At 43.1% G+C, this 14554-nt stretch overlaps 1 protein-coding gene across 1 annotated transcript in view; it reads right to left on the reverse strand.

Annotated features, from left to right (window-relative positions):
* nop14 (NOP14 nucleolar protein homolog (yeast)) overlaps window positions 1–14554 on the reverse strand; it is a 30549-nt gene that overhangs the window by 8382 nt on the left and 7613 nt on the right. The window contains exons 9-15 of the mRNA XM_038970797.1: window positions 14025–14316; window positions 13653–13783; window positions 13448–13533; window positions 13210–13345; window positions 11577–11678; window positions 7575–7728; window positions 4852–5011 (exon numbers count right to left, since the gene is read on the reverse strand). Of these exons, the coding sequence (XP_038826725.1) occupies window positions 4852–5011; window positions 7575–7728; window positions 11577–11678; window positions 13210–13345; window positions 13448–13533; window positions 13653–13783; window positions 14025–14316 (1061 nt within the window). The remainder of the gene's footprint in view (window positions 1–4851; window positions 5012–7574; window positions 7729–11576; window positions 11679–13209; window positions 13346–13447; window positions 13534–13652; window positions 13784–14024; window positions 14317–14554) is intronic.

Below are 14554 nucleotides of genomic sequence, written 5' to 3' on the forward strand. Positions count from 1 at the left end.
TGGAAATCTGAGCTCTGCACCCGACCCTAACCGGCAAATATAGTAAATGTGTTGTACAGTCAGAGACAGCAAAACAATTTATTTGACGTGTTTTTTTTTAGTTACGCCTGTTTTCGCTTATCATTTCTGACATTTAGGTAGGCTATTTGTTAGTCAACTTGTCTATTATTAGATTTTCTGTATGCTGCTTCTCTTCTGTCATTAATTGTTGCCCTAGAAGACAAAACCATTGCTCACCAGAATGTCATAAATTGACCGAATAAATGCTGCAATCTAGTTGACATCTGTTTGTGTTTTCTTTCATCTCTGCTTCTCTCGCCTGGCATAGACATTTAGAGACCGGGGAGAAAATGATACAACAACAAAACAAAAAAAACAGGAAAGATTTCGCCAACATTTTCAAAATGACATCAGCTTGACCAGTTTCAAGGAAATTAAACTGTTGAAACAACCCAACATGTTTTTGATAAGATTTGAGTTTGGCTTGGATGCATATTTTGTGGTTGAAATACTATCAGCTTAAATAAATAAATAAATAAAAAGATTCCTCCTTTACAAACACACTCATTCTTTCAAGATGCAGAAATCATTTCTCCCGAGTAAAAATATACTTTTGGTGTATGACTTTATTGTAAGACAAATGCTTTATTCTGCAGGAGTTCATATTATATTAGGGTATGTGAGGTGTTATAGACCTACAGTCAGTGTCCAACATTTCAGTTAGGCTACTCAATTTAACCCATCTGAACAATATAGTTCCCTTGACATGCCATTCTGAAGTCTCCCATCTTGTGACTGTTGAATTTGTATAGCGGCTCACAAACAACACACATTTTACCACGTCCATCAAATCTTTCCAAAACAGACCACTGTTCTGGCCCTCCTATTTATTTTCAACTCTCCGTTTCGCAGCTTTTGTCTTATTGAATTAAACTCCCACATTGTCCTTTTTGCCTCAGTGGATCAAAGTTAACTTTTTCTGCCCAAGCTCCCAAAAAGCTTTCGGCAATTGGTGGGTATTTGGCACACTGCAGTTAGGCCCTAAAGCTTAGGCTACACACTAACTTCAGATAAAAATAATGAAACATATGAATTGCGAAACAATTATACACTTAAGGATTTTTTTATGCATCGTTCTCTTTATTCAACCCACCGCTACCTACCTGCCCTTCATCCACACAATATTTCATGACCCTAAACCCACCGTCCTGTGGATATAACTGCAGGGACTGCGGGTTAGGCCCGTGAGCATCCTGTGGGAATGCAGCCCTCTACAATACTTCATCCATGATTACCCCCTTCACTCCTACACTACGTGTTCATCCCAAATGGCACCCTATTCCCTTTACAGTGCCTATAGAGCTCTGGTCAAAAGTAGTGCACAGCTTATAGGAAGGATGGGCATGAGTAATCGAGTCCTCGAAAGGACGTTAAAACTCGATTTTTAAACCAGTAAAACCAGAAATACAGTACAACTATTGGGTGGAATGTGCTTTCTGGTTCCCGAACAGACAAGTGAAATGTTGTCCCTCTTGTGTTCCATTTGTACATGTGCATTTGCGGGGCACAACAAAAAAGAAAGCAAGCGTCACACAGTTCTTCTCCCTAAATTCCCTTTCCCCTCCATGTCTCACTCGATTGCGTTCCGACCACTCCCTCTACACAAGCTCCTGTAGGTCTACAGAAACACATTTCTATAAAAATCTTAGGTGTTAAAACACGCTACATTCCTTGCCAAATGACAAGGTTTTGTTGCTTTTTATTTTACCCCCCTTTTCTCCCCAATTACGTCAGATCCAATTGCGATCTCGTCTCATCGCTGCAACTCCCCAACGTGCTCGGGAGAGGCGAAGGGCGAGTCATGCATTCTCCGAAACATGAGGCGCCAAACCGCGCTCCGTAACACCCACCCGCTTAACCCGGAAGACAGCCACACCAACATGTTGGAGGAAACACCGCTCATCTGACAATTGAAGCTAGCCTGCAGGCACCAGGCTCGCCACAAGGAGTCGCTAGAGCATCATGAGCCAAGTAAAGCCCACCTGGCCAAACCCTCCCCTAAACCAGACAAAGCTGGGCCAATTGTGCGCCGCCCTATGGGACTCCTGGTCACGGCTGGTTGCGACAGCCTGGGATTGAACCCGGGTCTGTTGAAACAGTCCGGTTCCACATTGAAAAGATGCAAAAACCTTTGACAAAGGGATATTTTCATTAGAATCATTAAGCCTCAGCCTATTCACCAAACAGATGTCGTGGCCATAATTCTTCACCGTAGTATTCTCAATGTGGAATTGTTAATCACTTTAGAAAATTCCAAAGAACAGGCGGAATAAACTAAACCGAACATCTAAAAAAAAAAAAAAAAACTGAAGAAATGGTCTTTCAACTCACCAAATTGAGCCCTGTTTCAAATGATCACTGAGAATAACTGACCAAGACGCAAGATACACATCGCTTCGCACTGGCAACTTTTCTCACTAAGAAAAATATTCTGTTCTATTTTATAGTCAGGGCCTGGATCTGTCTCAGGGTACAGAAATGAATACACCAACATTTTTCAAGGAACAGAACCGGGAACAAAAGTGATCTATACTGTTCCAGAACAGAACCTTTATTTTAAAAACACGGGAACCGGTTAATAACGTTCTTTTACGTTCCAGGACTTTTTCCCCCCAGCCCCACAAAAACAAAAGCATAAAAACACCTATGCAAAGCCCTCCCGCTGTCAACCAGAAACGTCTAGCGCCTGCCTGCCAGCTGAATCTTTGCAAGTGTGTGTGTGCGCGTGTAGGGTACCTGACCCATCTCAGCATAACTGTAGCCTACTGATGTTACAAGCGTGATTCTGCATCTACAAGCTTGTTAGCTAGCTAGACAACTGTAGTTTCAAGACATTCTAAGTTCCTGCATAGAAGCTGCTCCTCCGTATGTATAATTCTGTGGGCTTAATTCAGATAATGCAAGTCATCACAAGATGCCAAGCGCTTCAAGCCAAGCCTCCTCTTCCACCCTCTCTCCCCACATGCAAAATTTCAGTTGCATCTCGCGCCGGACACTTGTCTTCCCATCATGCATGTAAACAACTCACTGATCTATAGCGTGCCCGCTCCATATCAAGCTGCTCTTTCCACAATGCATGGCTGGTGAAGTAATTTAATGTTGAGCCAAATGTTTTTTAATATTAAACAATTCGTTGGTTTGGTTCAGGACTAAATTGGAAAAGAATTTGTTCCAACCCTTGGTTTTATTATTATATATATATATATTTTTTTTTAACATATAAAATATGTCTTGACTGCGACATGGGCTCGGGAAATCAGCGTGTCTTGTCTACTGAATTAACAAAAAAAAAAGTATGCCACTGCACAGCCATAGGCTTCTACAAGCAAGCAACACTGCTTAACTTCTTAATAGGGGGCGCTGTTTTCACTTTGGGAAGAAATCGTGCCCAAATTAAACGGCCTCGTACTCTGTTCTAGATCATACAATATGCATATTATTATTACTATTGGATAGAAAACACTGAAGTTTCTAAAACTGTTTGAATTATATCTGTGAGAAACAGAACTCATCTGGCAGCAAACTTCCAAACAGGAAGTGAAAATTCTGAAAATGGGGCTCTGTGTCAGGGCCTGCCTATTCAACTGGCTTATATTTATGGATCTGTATGCACTTCATACGCCTTCCACTAGATGTCAACAGGCAGTAGAAGGTTGAATGGGGTGTCTAGCTTGATGTGAGGCCGAATGAGAGCTTTTGGAGTGACAGGTCTGCTCTTTTGTCAGTAGTCAGCTGCGCACAAGGGAACCTAACATTGTCTTCTGAAATGCGTTCGGTTTACACGACGAAATGCTCCGGCTCTGATTTTATTGGATACATATGAGAAAAACATCATAAAGTAGGATTTTTCAACCGAGTTTGACCAGTTTATTCAACGTTTATTGGGACTTTTGGAATTTTTCGTTCCATGCGCAAACATTTCTTGGACACGTGAGCTCCACATGGCTAGCCAAAGTTGCTAATTCGACAGAAGAAATGGACATTCTAAAACCAAACAACGATTTATTCTGGAACTAGGACTCCTTGCACAACATTCTGATGGAAGATCAACAAAGGTAAGAGAATATTTATGATGTTATTTCATATTTTTGTGTTTTATGTTGGCTCCAACAAGGCGGAGAATTGTAGGGCGCTGTCTCACAATATTGCATGCTGTACTAAAGTTATTTTAAAAAAAAATTCTAACACAGCGGTTGCATTAAGAACCAGTGTATCTTTCATTTGCTGTACAACATGTATTTTTTAGTAAAGTTTATGATGAGTTCTTTGGTTAGATTACGTGACTGTCCAAAATATCTCCGGACATTTTGGTGCATTGTGGCTACGTATTCACAATGTAAAAACACGATTTGCAGCTCTATATATGCACATTTTCGAACAAAACATAAATGTATTGTATAACATGATGTTATAAGACTGTCATCTGATGAAGTTGTCCAAAGGTTAATTTTATCTCTATTTCTGGGTTTCGTGAAAGCTATGTTGGCGGTGAATAAACGGCTTTGTGTGTTTGGCTATTGTGGTGAGCTAATATAAATACATTGTGTTTTCGCTGTAAAACATTTTAAAAATCGGAAACGATGGCTGGATTCACAAGATGTTTATCTTTCATTTGCTGTATTGGACTTGTGATTTCATGAAATTATATTATATGATATCCATGTCCCGTTAGGCTAGGCTATGCTAGTCAGCTTTTTTGATGAGGAGGATCCCGGATCCGGGATGGTGACTCGTTAGAGGTTTTAAGGCTCGGACCCTTTTTAAAAATCGGTGCTCTGCTCTCCGTCTTACCTGTAGTGGTCTGTGTCCAGGTCAGTGGTCAGCTTGAGTGTCTGGGTGGCAGACAGAGGTAGGGTCTTCTTGCTCCATGTCTGGCTGGACTCTGGGTCTGACAGCACCAGCAGGTCACTGACCTTACCGTTCTGCCTGAAGGGGGGCACCACTGAGTAACCTGGCAGGAACACAACACAGCAGCCAGTCGTGTTAGGGCCCTAGGTGTCACACTGTCTACGTCAGTGGAGGCTGCTGAACAGCTCTTAATAACTGCTGGAGCGGAGCGAATGGAACAGCATGAAAACACATGGAAAACATGTTTGATGTATTTGACGCCATTCCACTAATTCCGCTCCAGTTATTACCACGAGCCCATCCTCCCCAATTAAGGAGCAACCAACCTCCTGTGGTCTACATGTCAAATAAATACAGACAGGGCTCCAGTCTTTTACATGACAAATAAACCCACTAGAACAACTATGGAGGAGACATATACTTTTTTAGAAGAACAAGCGAAGTGGAACAAGGCAAACAAAATATGCGTTAACAGCATGACCTATTTAAATTCCACTAAATCAAATCAGCATCAACGGGAGTTGAGATCTTGACACCTAGCAGAGGTTAGCTTTCATTCTGCCGATGACGACTTTGCATGGCGTTGAAACTATTTCTACTGCCCCGAAAGCACTCCACAGCACTGTGCAGTATCATACTGTAGCTGGCAGACACACCGAGGCAATCACAGTACAGACAGACAGGTAGGCAGGCAAACATTTTTGGTTATTTAGAAGTGTTCATTCGGACCTCTGCCCACTGCGCACGTTTATTTGAATACCCGAACTGATATTAGTATTTAACATCAAATCAACATTTATTGGTTGTGTACACAGTTTAGAAGACGTTAGTCCCTAACAATGCAGTGAAAAAAATAAACATATATATATATATATATATATATATATATATATATATATATATATATGTGTGTTTTATGTCGGAACAAATTCAATTAATAACCCAAATAGGACTGTAGCAAAGTATTTCAAATGCAATCTACACAAATATACACTGGATGAATTTACACAAGATACACTAAGAATATGTACAGCAGTAGATATTAGAACGAGCCATGTCAAGAATCCAGTATATAAATAAATGTGGTGAGTTAAAAGTTGAACTAAAATGTACAGTAAGTGGTAGCATGAACTCAGTCGAGAATACAGTATTTAAATACACAGTACAAAACCCCCATGGCAAAATTGATAAAATTGCAGGAAATTAGCATCCGGACCAGAGTCCGCAGCTCTGGTGTCTTAGGCCCTTGATCTTTCTGGCCTTCCTGTTACACTGGGTACTGTAGATGTACTGGAGGGCAGGCAGTGTGCCCCTGATGATACGTTGGGCTGACCGCACCATCCTCTGGAGAGACCTGCGGTTGCTAGGAGTGGATTTGCCGTACCAGGCAGTAATACAGCCTGACAGGATGCTCTCGATGGTGCATTTGTATTGGTTTGTGAGGGTCTTCGGGGCAACGCAGAATTTCTTCAGCCTCCTGAGTTTGAAGAGGCGCCGTTGCACCTTCCCCACACACAGGTCCTCAGGAACTTGGAAGAGTTTGACTCTCTCCACTGCGGCCCTGTTGATGTGGATGGGGGCGTACTCACTCTGCTGTCTCCTATAGTCCACGATCATATCCTTTTGTTGACGTTGAGGGAGAAGTTATTTTCCTGGCACCACTCTGCCAGGGCTCTCACCTCCTCTTGGTAGGTTGTCTCGTCGTTGTCGGTAAAAATCGGGCTTACCACTGTTGTATAGTCAGCAAACTTGATGATTGAGTTGGAGGTGTGCATGGTCATACAGTCATGTGTGAACAGGAAGGGCAGGATGGGGCTGAGCACACATCCCTGCGGGGCCCACATGTTGAGGATTAGCGTGGCAGAGGTGTTGTTGCCTACCTTCACCAGGTCGGCCCGTACGGAAGTCTAGGACCCAGAGGGAAGGGCTCACACCCAGATCTTTGTAATAAGCTTTGATTACTTATTGAGTATTCATTTTTGAGAAAGAAACGATATGCCTATTTTAAAAATGAAAAGGCATTGCCTAAATTAAATTATCCATGTTACATACAAGGACATACCATGTTATTATAAAGCAATAAAGCATTTCTCTATAACTCATTTGCTTCCAGGGCCGAAACACATCTGGTTTATTTTTCTACCTGGTAGTTAATTGCACTCACCTGGGTGTCCCGCGTCTAAATTTGTCCCAAAAGGAAGGAGAGGATGAAATCCAGAACGGTTTCGGCCCACCAAGACCAGAATTGGGCAGCCCTGCTCTATACTGTAGTGGACGGGCAGGAAGTGTGCCCCCGAGTTTATTGGGATCAGGATCACTGGTCACTCGCTGACCAGTGAACCTCTGTCTCGCTTGCAGTGGTTGCAGAGCGGTTAAAAACATAGCCAAATAATATTTTAACATATTTTGAACATCCCCAAAAAAGCATGACATCGGGTGTGGCTGCTTATGGTACTGTGCTGAATACCGTGAGAAGGCAGGGACTGAGCTGGATTGGGGTCGATTTCATTTCGATTCAGGAAGTAGCCTCTAATTCCAATTATCCTCATAAGAACTGACTGAATTAAAATGGAAACAACCCCAACCTTAAATGGAGAAAACTAGGCCCAACTGGTTATTAGTTGATGAGGAGATATGACAGTAGCCCATTAACAGAAAGACCGTACCTGGAGAGGTCTTATCTTGCACGGCCAGGTGGAGTACTCCCAACAGGAAGTTGATGAGCTCAGGACAGAACCTCTTGGAGAAGGAGACGTACTCCACAGCCAGACAGCACAGCACCAGGCCTGATGTCACATCCTCCAATGACATCACGGGACACTGATGACGTCACACAAAACACACAGGGAAAACAGGTCCAAGTTAGGCAGAAATCACTGCCTCAAACTACTTTGCCTACTAAACATAGTACACAAGCATTTATATAAACACACACACACACACACACACTAACAATCTTGAGAAAGGGACAATAATGTATCGAATGGGCTTTCAATCCTTTTTCCTTCTCTATGACCTTGTGACACTTCTGTGCAGCCTCCGCTTTTTCTCAAAGCCATTAGCTTCATCTAGTGTGTGTGTGTGTGTGTGTGTGTGTGTGTGTGTGTGTGTGAGAACGCATGTCTGCGCGCAAATCCCGCTGAGAAAGTAACTCAGAGGTTCTCTAGCCTGTTTTCACCATTCACACAGCTACAAACTCATTGTTGGCGTGTAGAAGTTACATAATAATACGTCTTCATCTTTCCCCTTGGCTGGGTTTGCGTCGACATCACCAGCATACTCAACACTAAGAAAGGACATGACTCCACGGGTCAAAAGCTTAGTGAAAATGCGGGCACGTGGCAACAGAAACAGTGTGTGTATGCATGTTCCTTTCCATTGAGCAACATCTGGAGCTGAGCTATCTACATAAACAGCATGCTTAAACAAAGGGTTGGTGGCAGGAAGGAAGGATAAAGCCCTCTTCCGCAGACCTGGGTTCAACTACTACTTGAAACCTTTCAAATACGTAACATTTGCTCGAACCTGCCTGGAGTGCCAGATTGGCAGGGTTAGCAGTTTTGGGAATATTCTAATGGTCCTTTAAGACAGCCAAGCTAAATACAGCACAGTTAAAGTATTTGAAATGACTTCAAATAGTATCTCAACCCAGGTCTGGTTTAGCGAAAGAAGAGCTCCAACCCACTTCAACAGAGAGACTGGAAGCATGAGGGGAAAAAAAGGTTGATTCAAAAGTTATGGGAGATTGAGATGAAGGGATGATGAAATCCTACAACAACAAAAAAAGACATGGACAGGATGGATTAGTTGAGAACAGAGGGAGAAGAATAATAGAAAGAGATGGTGACGGAGAAGTATTTGTTATAGAGTAGACGAAGGAGACTGACTGACAGGTCCGTTGGCTTGTTTGTGAGTTAGGGCTGTATACGACCCCCAACATCTTGGTCGACTGAAAGTCGCCTGTTCTTTATACCAATTGATTGGTCTCAATTTTTTTTACGTGTATTTTTCCATATATAGGTTTGGGTAAACTTGATTGTGTTTCAATAAAATCCACTATATGAATTGAACTTGTCTGACGCTTTAAGCTTACAGTTCGCTGAAATAAGACAAATGCCTCAAGAGGGTGCCAGAGATCTAGATAACCAGACAACAAAAAACCTTGACCTGGCACAACTATTCTCCTAGTGTTCCTGCTGCCTTTTGCAGATTCTGCCATTACTCTCCTGAAGTTGCCGGTAATAGGCTACACGAGGAGTTGGCAACCTTTCTCGTGTGGAATGCCAATTTATCTTACCATTTTCACCAATCTGCGTGACAGTTAAGGTTTCCACATGCACATTCAGGAAAAAGGTACATTTAAACTTATAATAACATCTTCATATCTCAATCTAAATTCAATCCTAATCTAAATGAAAATTATAAACCCAAAAAGTTACTTTCATTGCCATAAACCAACATCGCTACCACAGCATTCCGCAGCGATACGCCATCCCATCTGGTTTGCACTTAGTGGGACTATCATTTGTTTTTCAACAGGACAAGGACCCAACACACCTCCAGGCTGTGTAAGGGCTATTTGACCAAGGAGAGTGATGAGTACTGTATCAGATAACCCGGCATCCACAATTACCAGACCTCAACCCAATTAAGATGGTTCGGGATGAGTTGAACCGCAGAGTGAAGGAAAAGCAGCCAACAAGTGCTGAGCATATGTGGGAACTCCTTCAAGACTGTTGGAAACGCATTCCAAGTGAATGCTGGTTGAGAGAATGCCAAGAGTGTGCAAATCTTTCAAGGTAAAGGGTGGCTATTTGATATGAAATATATTCTGATTTGTTTAAAGCTTTTTTAGTTAAAACATGATTCCATATGTGTTATTTCATATTTTTGATGTCTTCACTATTATTCTACAATGTAGAAAATAGTAAAATAAAGAAAAACCCTTGAATGAGTGGGTGTTTTAAAACGTTTGACCGGTAGTGAGTGTGAGAGTGTGTGTGTGTGTGTACACTGCATTCGGAAAGTACTCAGATCCCTTGACTTTTCCACATTGTTATTCTAAAATTGATTAAATTGCTTTATCCCCTCTCAATCTAGACACAATAACCCATAACGACAAAGCAAAAAAACTTTGTAATGTTTGCAAATATATTACATTTGCAAAACTGAAATACCACATTTAGATAAGTATTCAGACCCTTCACTCAGCACTTGTCGAAGCACCTTTGGCAGCGATTACAGCCTTGAGTCTTCTTGGGAATGACATGTATTTGGGGAGTTTCTCCAATTCTTCTCTGCAGATCCTCTCAAGCTCTGTCAGGTTGGATGGGGAGCGTCGCTGCACAGCTATTTTGAGGTCTCTCCAGAGATGTTCAATCGGGTTCAAGTCTGGGCTCCGGCTGGGCCACGCAAGGACATTCAGAAACTGCATTGTCTTGGCTATGTGCTTAGGGTCATTGTCCTGTTGGAAGGAGAAAGTCTGAGGTTTTCATCAAGGAACTCTGTACTTTGCTCCGTTCATCTTTCCCTCGATTCCGACTAGTCTGCCAGTCCCTGCCGCTGAAAAACATCCTCACAGCATGCTGCTGCTACCCCCACGCTTCACCGTAGGGATGGTGCCTGGTTTCCTCCAGACGTGACGCTTGGCATTCAGGCCAAATAGTTAAATCTTGGTTTCATCAGACCAGAGAATCTCGTTTCTCCTGGTCTGAGAGTCCTTTAGGTTCCTTTTGGCAAACTCCAAGCGGCTGTCATGTGCCTTTTACTGAGGAGTGGCTTGCGTCTGGTCACCACCATAAAGGCCTGATTGGTGGAGTGCTGCAGAGATGGTTGTCATTCTGGAAGGTTCTCCCATCTCCACAGAGGATCTCTGGAGCTCTGTCAGAGTGACCATTGGGTTCTTGGTCACCAACCTGACCAAGGCACTTCCACGACTGTTCAGTTTGGCCGGGCGGCCCGCTCCAGGAAAAGTCTTCTTCCATTTAAGAATGATGGAGGCCACTGTGTTCTTGGGGACCTTAAATGCTGCAAACAATTTTAGCTACCCTACCCCAGAACTGTGCTGACACAATCCTGTCTCTCTCGGAGCTCTACGGACAATTCCGTCGAGCTCGTGGCTTGGTTTTTGCTCTGAAATGCACTGTCGACTGTGGGACCATATATAGACAGGTGTGTGCCTTTCCAAATAATATCCAATCAATTGAACTTACCACAGGTGGACTCCAATAAAGTTGTAGAAACATCTCAAGGATGATCAACGGAAACAGGATGCACCTGAGCTCAATTTTGAGTCTCATAGCAAAGGGTCTGAATACTTATGTAAATAAGGTATCCATTTTTTACATTTTGAATACATTTACAAAAATGTCTAAAACCTGTTTTCGCGTCGTCAATATTGGGTATTCTGTGTAGATTGAGGAAAATGTTTTATTCAATCCATTTTAGAATAAGATTGTTACGTAACAAAATGTGGAAAAAGTCAAGGGGTCTGAATACTTTCCGAATACACCATTTATTACTGCTTGACTAAAACAATCTACCAAACAATCAACCGGTCGACATATTACGGTCAGCCCCATTGTGAGGGAAGACCATTTTTATCCAGACAAGCTCTTCACACACTGTCATACACAGACACAGGCTCACAAACACCGTGGGATAATTACCTTGGTGAGGGCCTGGCTGATGTACAGTAGGGCTGGGGTGGTGACAGGGTGGCGAAAGTCTGAGGTGGGGAACAGCAATGCTGTTATCTTCAGGTAAATGAGCTGAGAAAAGAAAGGAGAGAGAGAGAGACGTCACCAACACGTCAACTTGACAGAACACTGTCAGAGAAACCAATTTACAGACAAGCTTGGCGCTCACCGTTAGAGCTAGTAAATGCCAGGGACATCGCGATACGACTTTATCCCGATACGATATGTATTGCAATTCTCACAATTCTATACGTACTCACTATGTCTGCTGCAGAGAGACGAGAGCGTGAGAAAATTGGCATTGATCAGTCAAGGAAATAAAAGTGCCAAAAAAAATGTTGGCTCACTATTTACAAAGAAGATAGATGGAGAACAAGCTATTGGATGAAACATACCGGAGGTTTTGCGCAGGTACGGCCGACTAGCAATTCATTTAATAGAAATATGGGAGTCAAGTATCGATATAACATCGTCCAAACTAAATTTGCGATATGTAATTGTATCGATTCCCCCCCCATCACTTCTTTGTATTAAAATGTCTTATTTCACCTTTATTTAACCAGGTAGGCCAGTTGAGAACAAGTTCTCATTTACAACTGCGGCCTGGCCAAGATAGAGCAAAGCAGTGCGACACAAACACAGTTACACATGGGATAAACAAACAGCCAACAACAAAATATAAAAATATATATACAGTGTGTGCAAATGTAGTAAGATTAGGGAGCTAAGGCAATAAATAGGCCAAAGTGGCGAAATAATTACAATTTAGAATTAACACCGGAGTGATAGATGAGCAGAAGATGAGTGGAGATACTGGGGTGCAAAGGATCAAAAAAATAAATAACAATATGGGGATGAGGTAGTTGGGTGGGCTATTTACAGATGAGCTGTGTACAGGTGCTCAGACAGCTAATGCTTAAAGTTAGTGAGGGAGATATAAGTGTCCAGCTTTAGTGATTTTCGCAATTCGTTCCAGTCATTGGCAGCAGAGAACTGGAAGGAAAGGCGGCCAAAGGAGGAGTTGCTTTGGGGATGACCAGTGACATATTCCTGCTGGAGTGCGTGCTACGAGTGGGTGCTGCCATGGTGAGCAGTGAGCTGAGATAAGGCGGGGCTTTAACTAGCAAAGACTTATAGATGACCTGGAGCCAGTGGGTTTGGCGACGAATATGAAGCGAGGGCCAGTCAACGAGAGCATACTTGTTGCAGTAGTGGGTAGTATATGAGGCTTTGGTGACAAAACGGATGGCACTGTGATAGACTGCATCCAATTTGCTGAATAGAGTGTCGGAGGCTATTTTGTAAATGACATCGCCAAAGTCAAGGATCGGTGGATAGTTAGTTTTACTAGGGTATTTTTGGCGGCATGAGTGAAGGAGGCTTTGTTGCGAAGTAGGAAGCCGATTCTAGACTTCATTTTGGATTGGACTTCACTGTCAGAGAACAAATGGAACAGGATTAACAGATGTCAGACGGGTATTTCCCTGGCTTTTCCCCCTGACTTGACATGTAGAGCAGTGTTTCACGCAGAAAAAGACAACAGTCCATGACAATAACGTAACAGAGAAGTGGGAAGCAAAACCATTTGAGAAGTCAAAAGTACCATGTCTAGTTGTGGGAAGGCGGCCCGACCCTTGACCTCCAGCACCTCCTCCATGCTGTGTGCGCTGTCAACCAGAGTCATCTGCATCGCCTTGGAAGCAGCTTCGGGGAACAGCTGACATAGACCATACAGCTGCCTGGGGAGCAGCAGGGAGAGAGAACAAACCAGCACCATCACAATCAATACACCTGGCACAGTCAAATCCTATAGCATATCAAAACCAGAGAGCATTACTCACGGTATCATTTTGTCTATTGTGGAAAGTTCCGGTGGACTCCTGGAAGCCAACTCGCCCACATACTCCAGCAGAAAGCCAAATAATTTCTGAATGAGGAAGTGAGAAAACCACAGCAGTTGAATCAAATAACTATTTTGATCCCTGGCAAAACATCGGCATATCAGTTAACAATTCCATCTTGTGATTCAGGCTGAACACTACTGACTTGTAGTTTGAGCTTGTTCCCCACAGCCAGACTGGGATGGTTACACTTCTGTGTCCTGGCAAGGATGACACACTGGTGGTCAGCGGGATGACCCTGCAGTAGGCCCTTCAGGTCACTGTAGCTCTCTGGAGCTGGGAGGAGAGAAGGACATTGGACATGGGTGGAGAAGGCAGACAAGACAAGGATGGTGTTGTGTCAGGGCACGACCACCAGGGGGAGTCGTGTTTTGTTTTGCTGGATCACTCGAGAGCAGTCGACTTTAGCTTCCAATTGAAACATAATAAATCATTTTTCCTATATACCAACATATTCCAAAAACAATCACCTCCCGAAAATGATGTCCAGTTAGATCATATAAAACAGGGGTCTTACCTTTGAACGTGTATGGTAGTTCTGCTTTAGCTGCCTCTGCTTGGGCCTTCCTCTCCTCCTCACTCAGCTGAGATTTGGTTGCAGGCGCTTCATCCTTCTCCTCTTCTTCCGCCTCCTCCTCTCCTCCCTCACTCTCCTGCTCAGAGTCCAGGTCCGAGTAGCTATCCTCGTCACTGCCCTCCTCCTCCTCTCCATCAGATTCCTCCTCACCACTCTCTCCTTCACCACCCTCCTCCTCCTCGTCATCCCCCTCTATCTTTGCCCCTTCCTCATTTATGTTCCATTTCCCATCCTATAGAGAGAGAGAACGAGAAAAAAGAGGATTTTGTTATCTGCTCTTCTTTCAGTGAACGCCTGTAAATTTGACTGTGTCACATACACTCCCCTATGTATTTATTTGGACAGTGAAGCTTAAATATTTAAATATGGCTCTATACTCCAGCATTTTGGATTTGAGGTCAAATGTTCCATATGAGGGGACAGTACAGAATGGCACCTTTCATTTGAGGGTATTTTCATACATATCGGTT

Source organism: Salvelinus namaycush, chromosome 31 (genome assembly GCF_016432855.1).
Source record: "Salvelinus namaycush isolate Seneca chromosome 31, SaNama_1.0, whole genome shotgun sequence".
Taxonomy (NCBI): domain Eukaryota; kingdom Metazoa; phylum Chordata; class Actinopteri; order Salmoniformes; family Salmonidae; genus Salvelinus; species Salvelinus namaycush.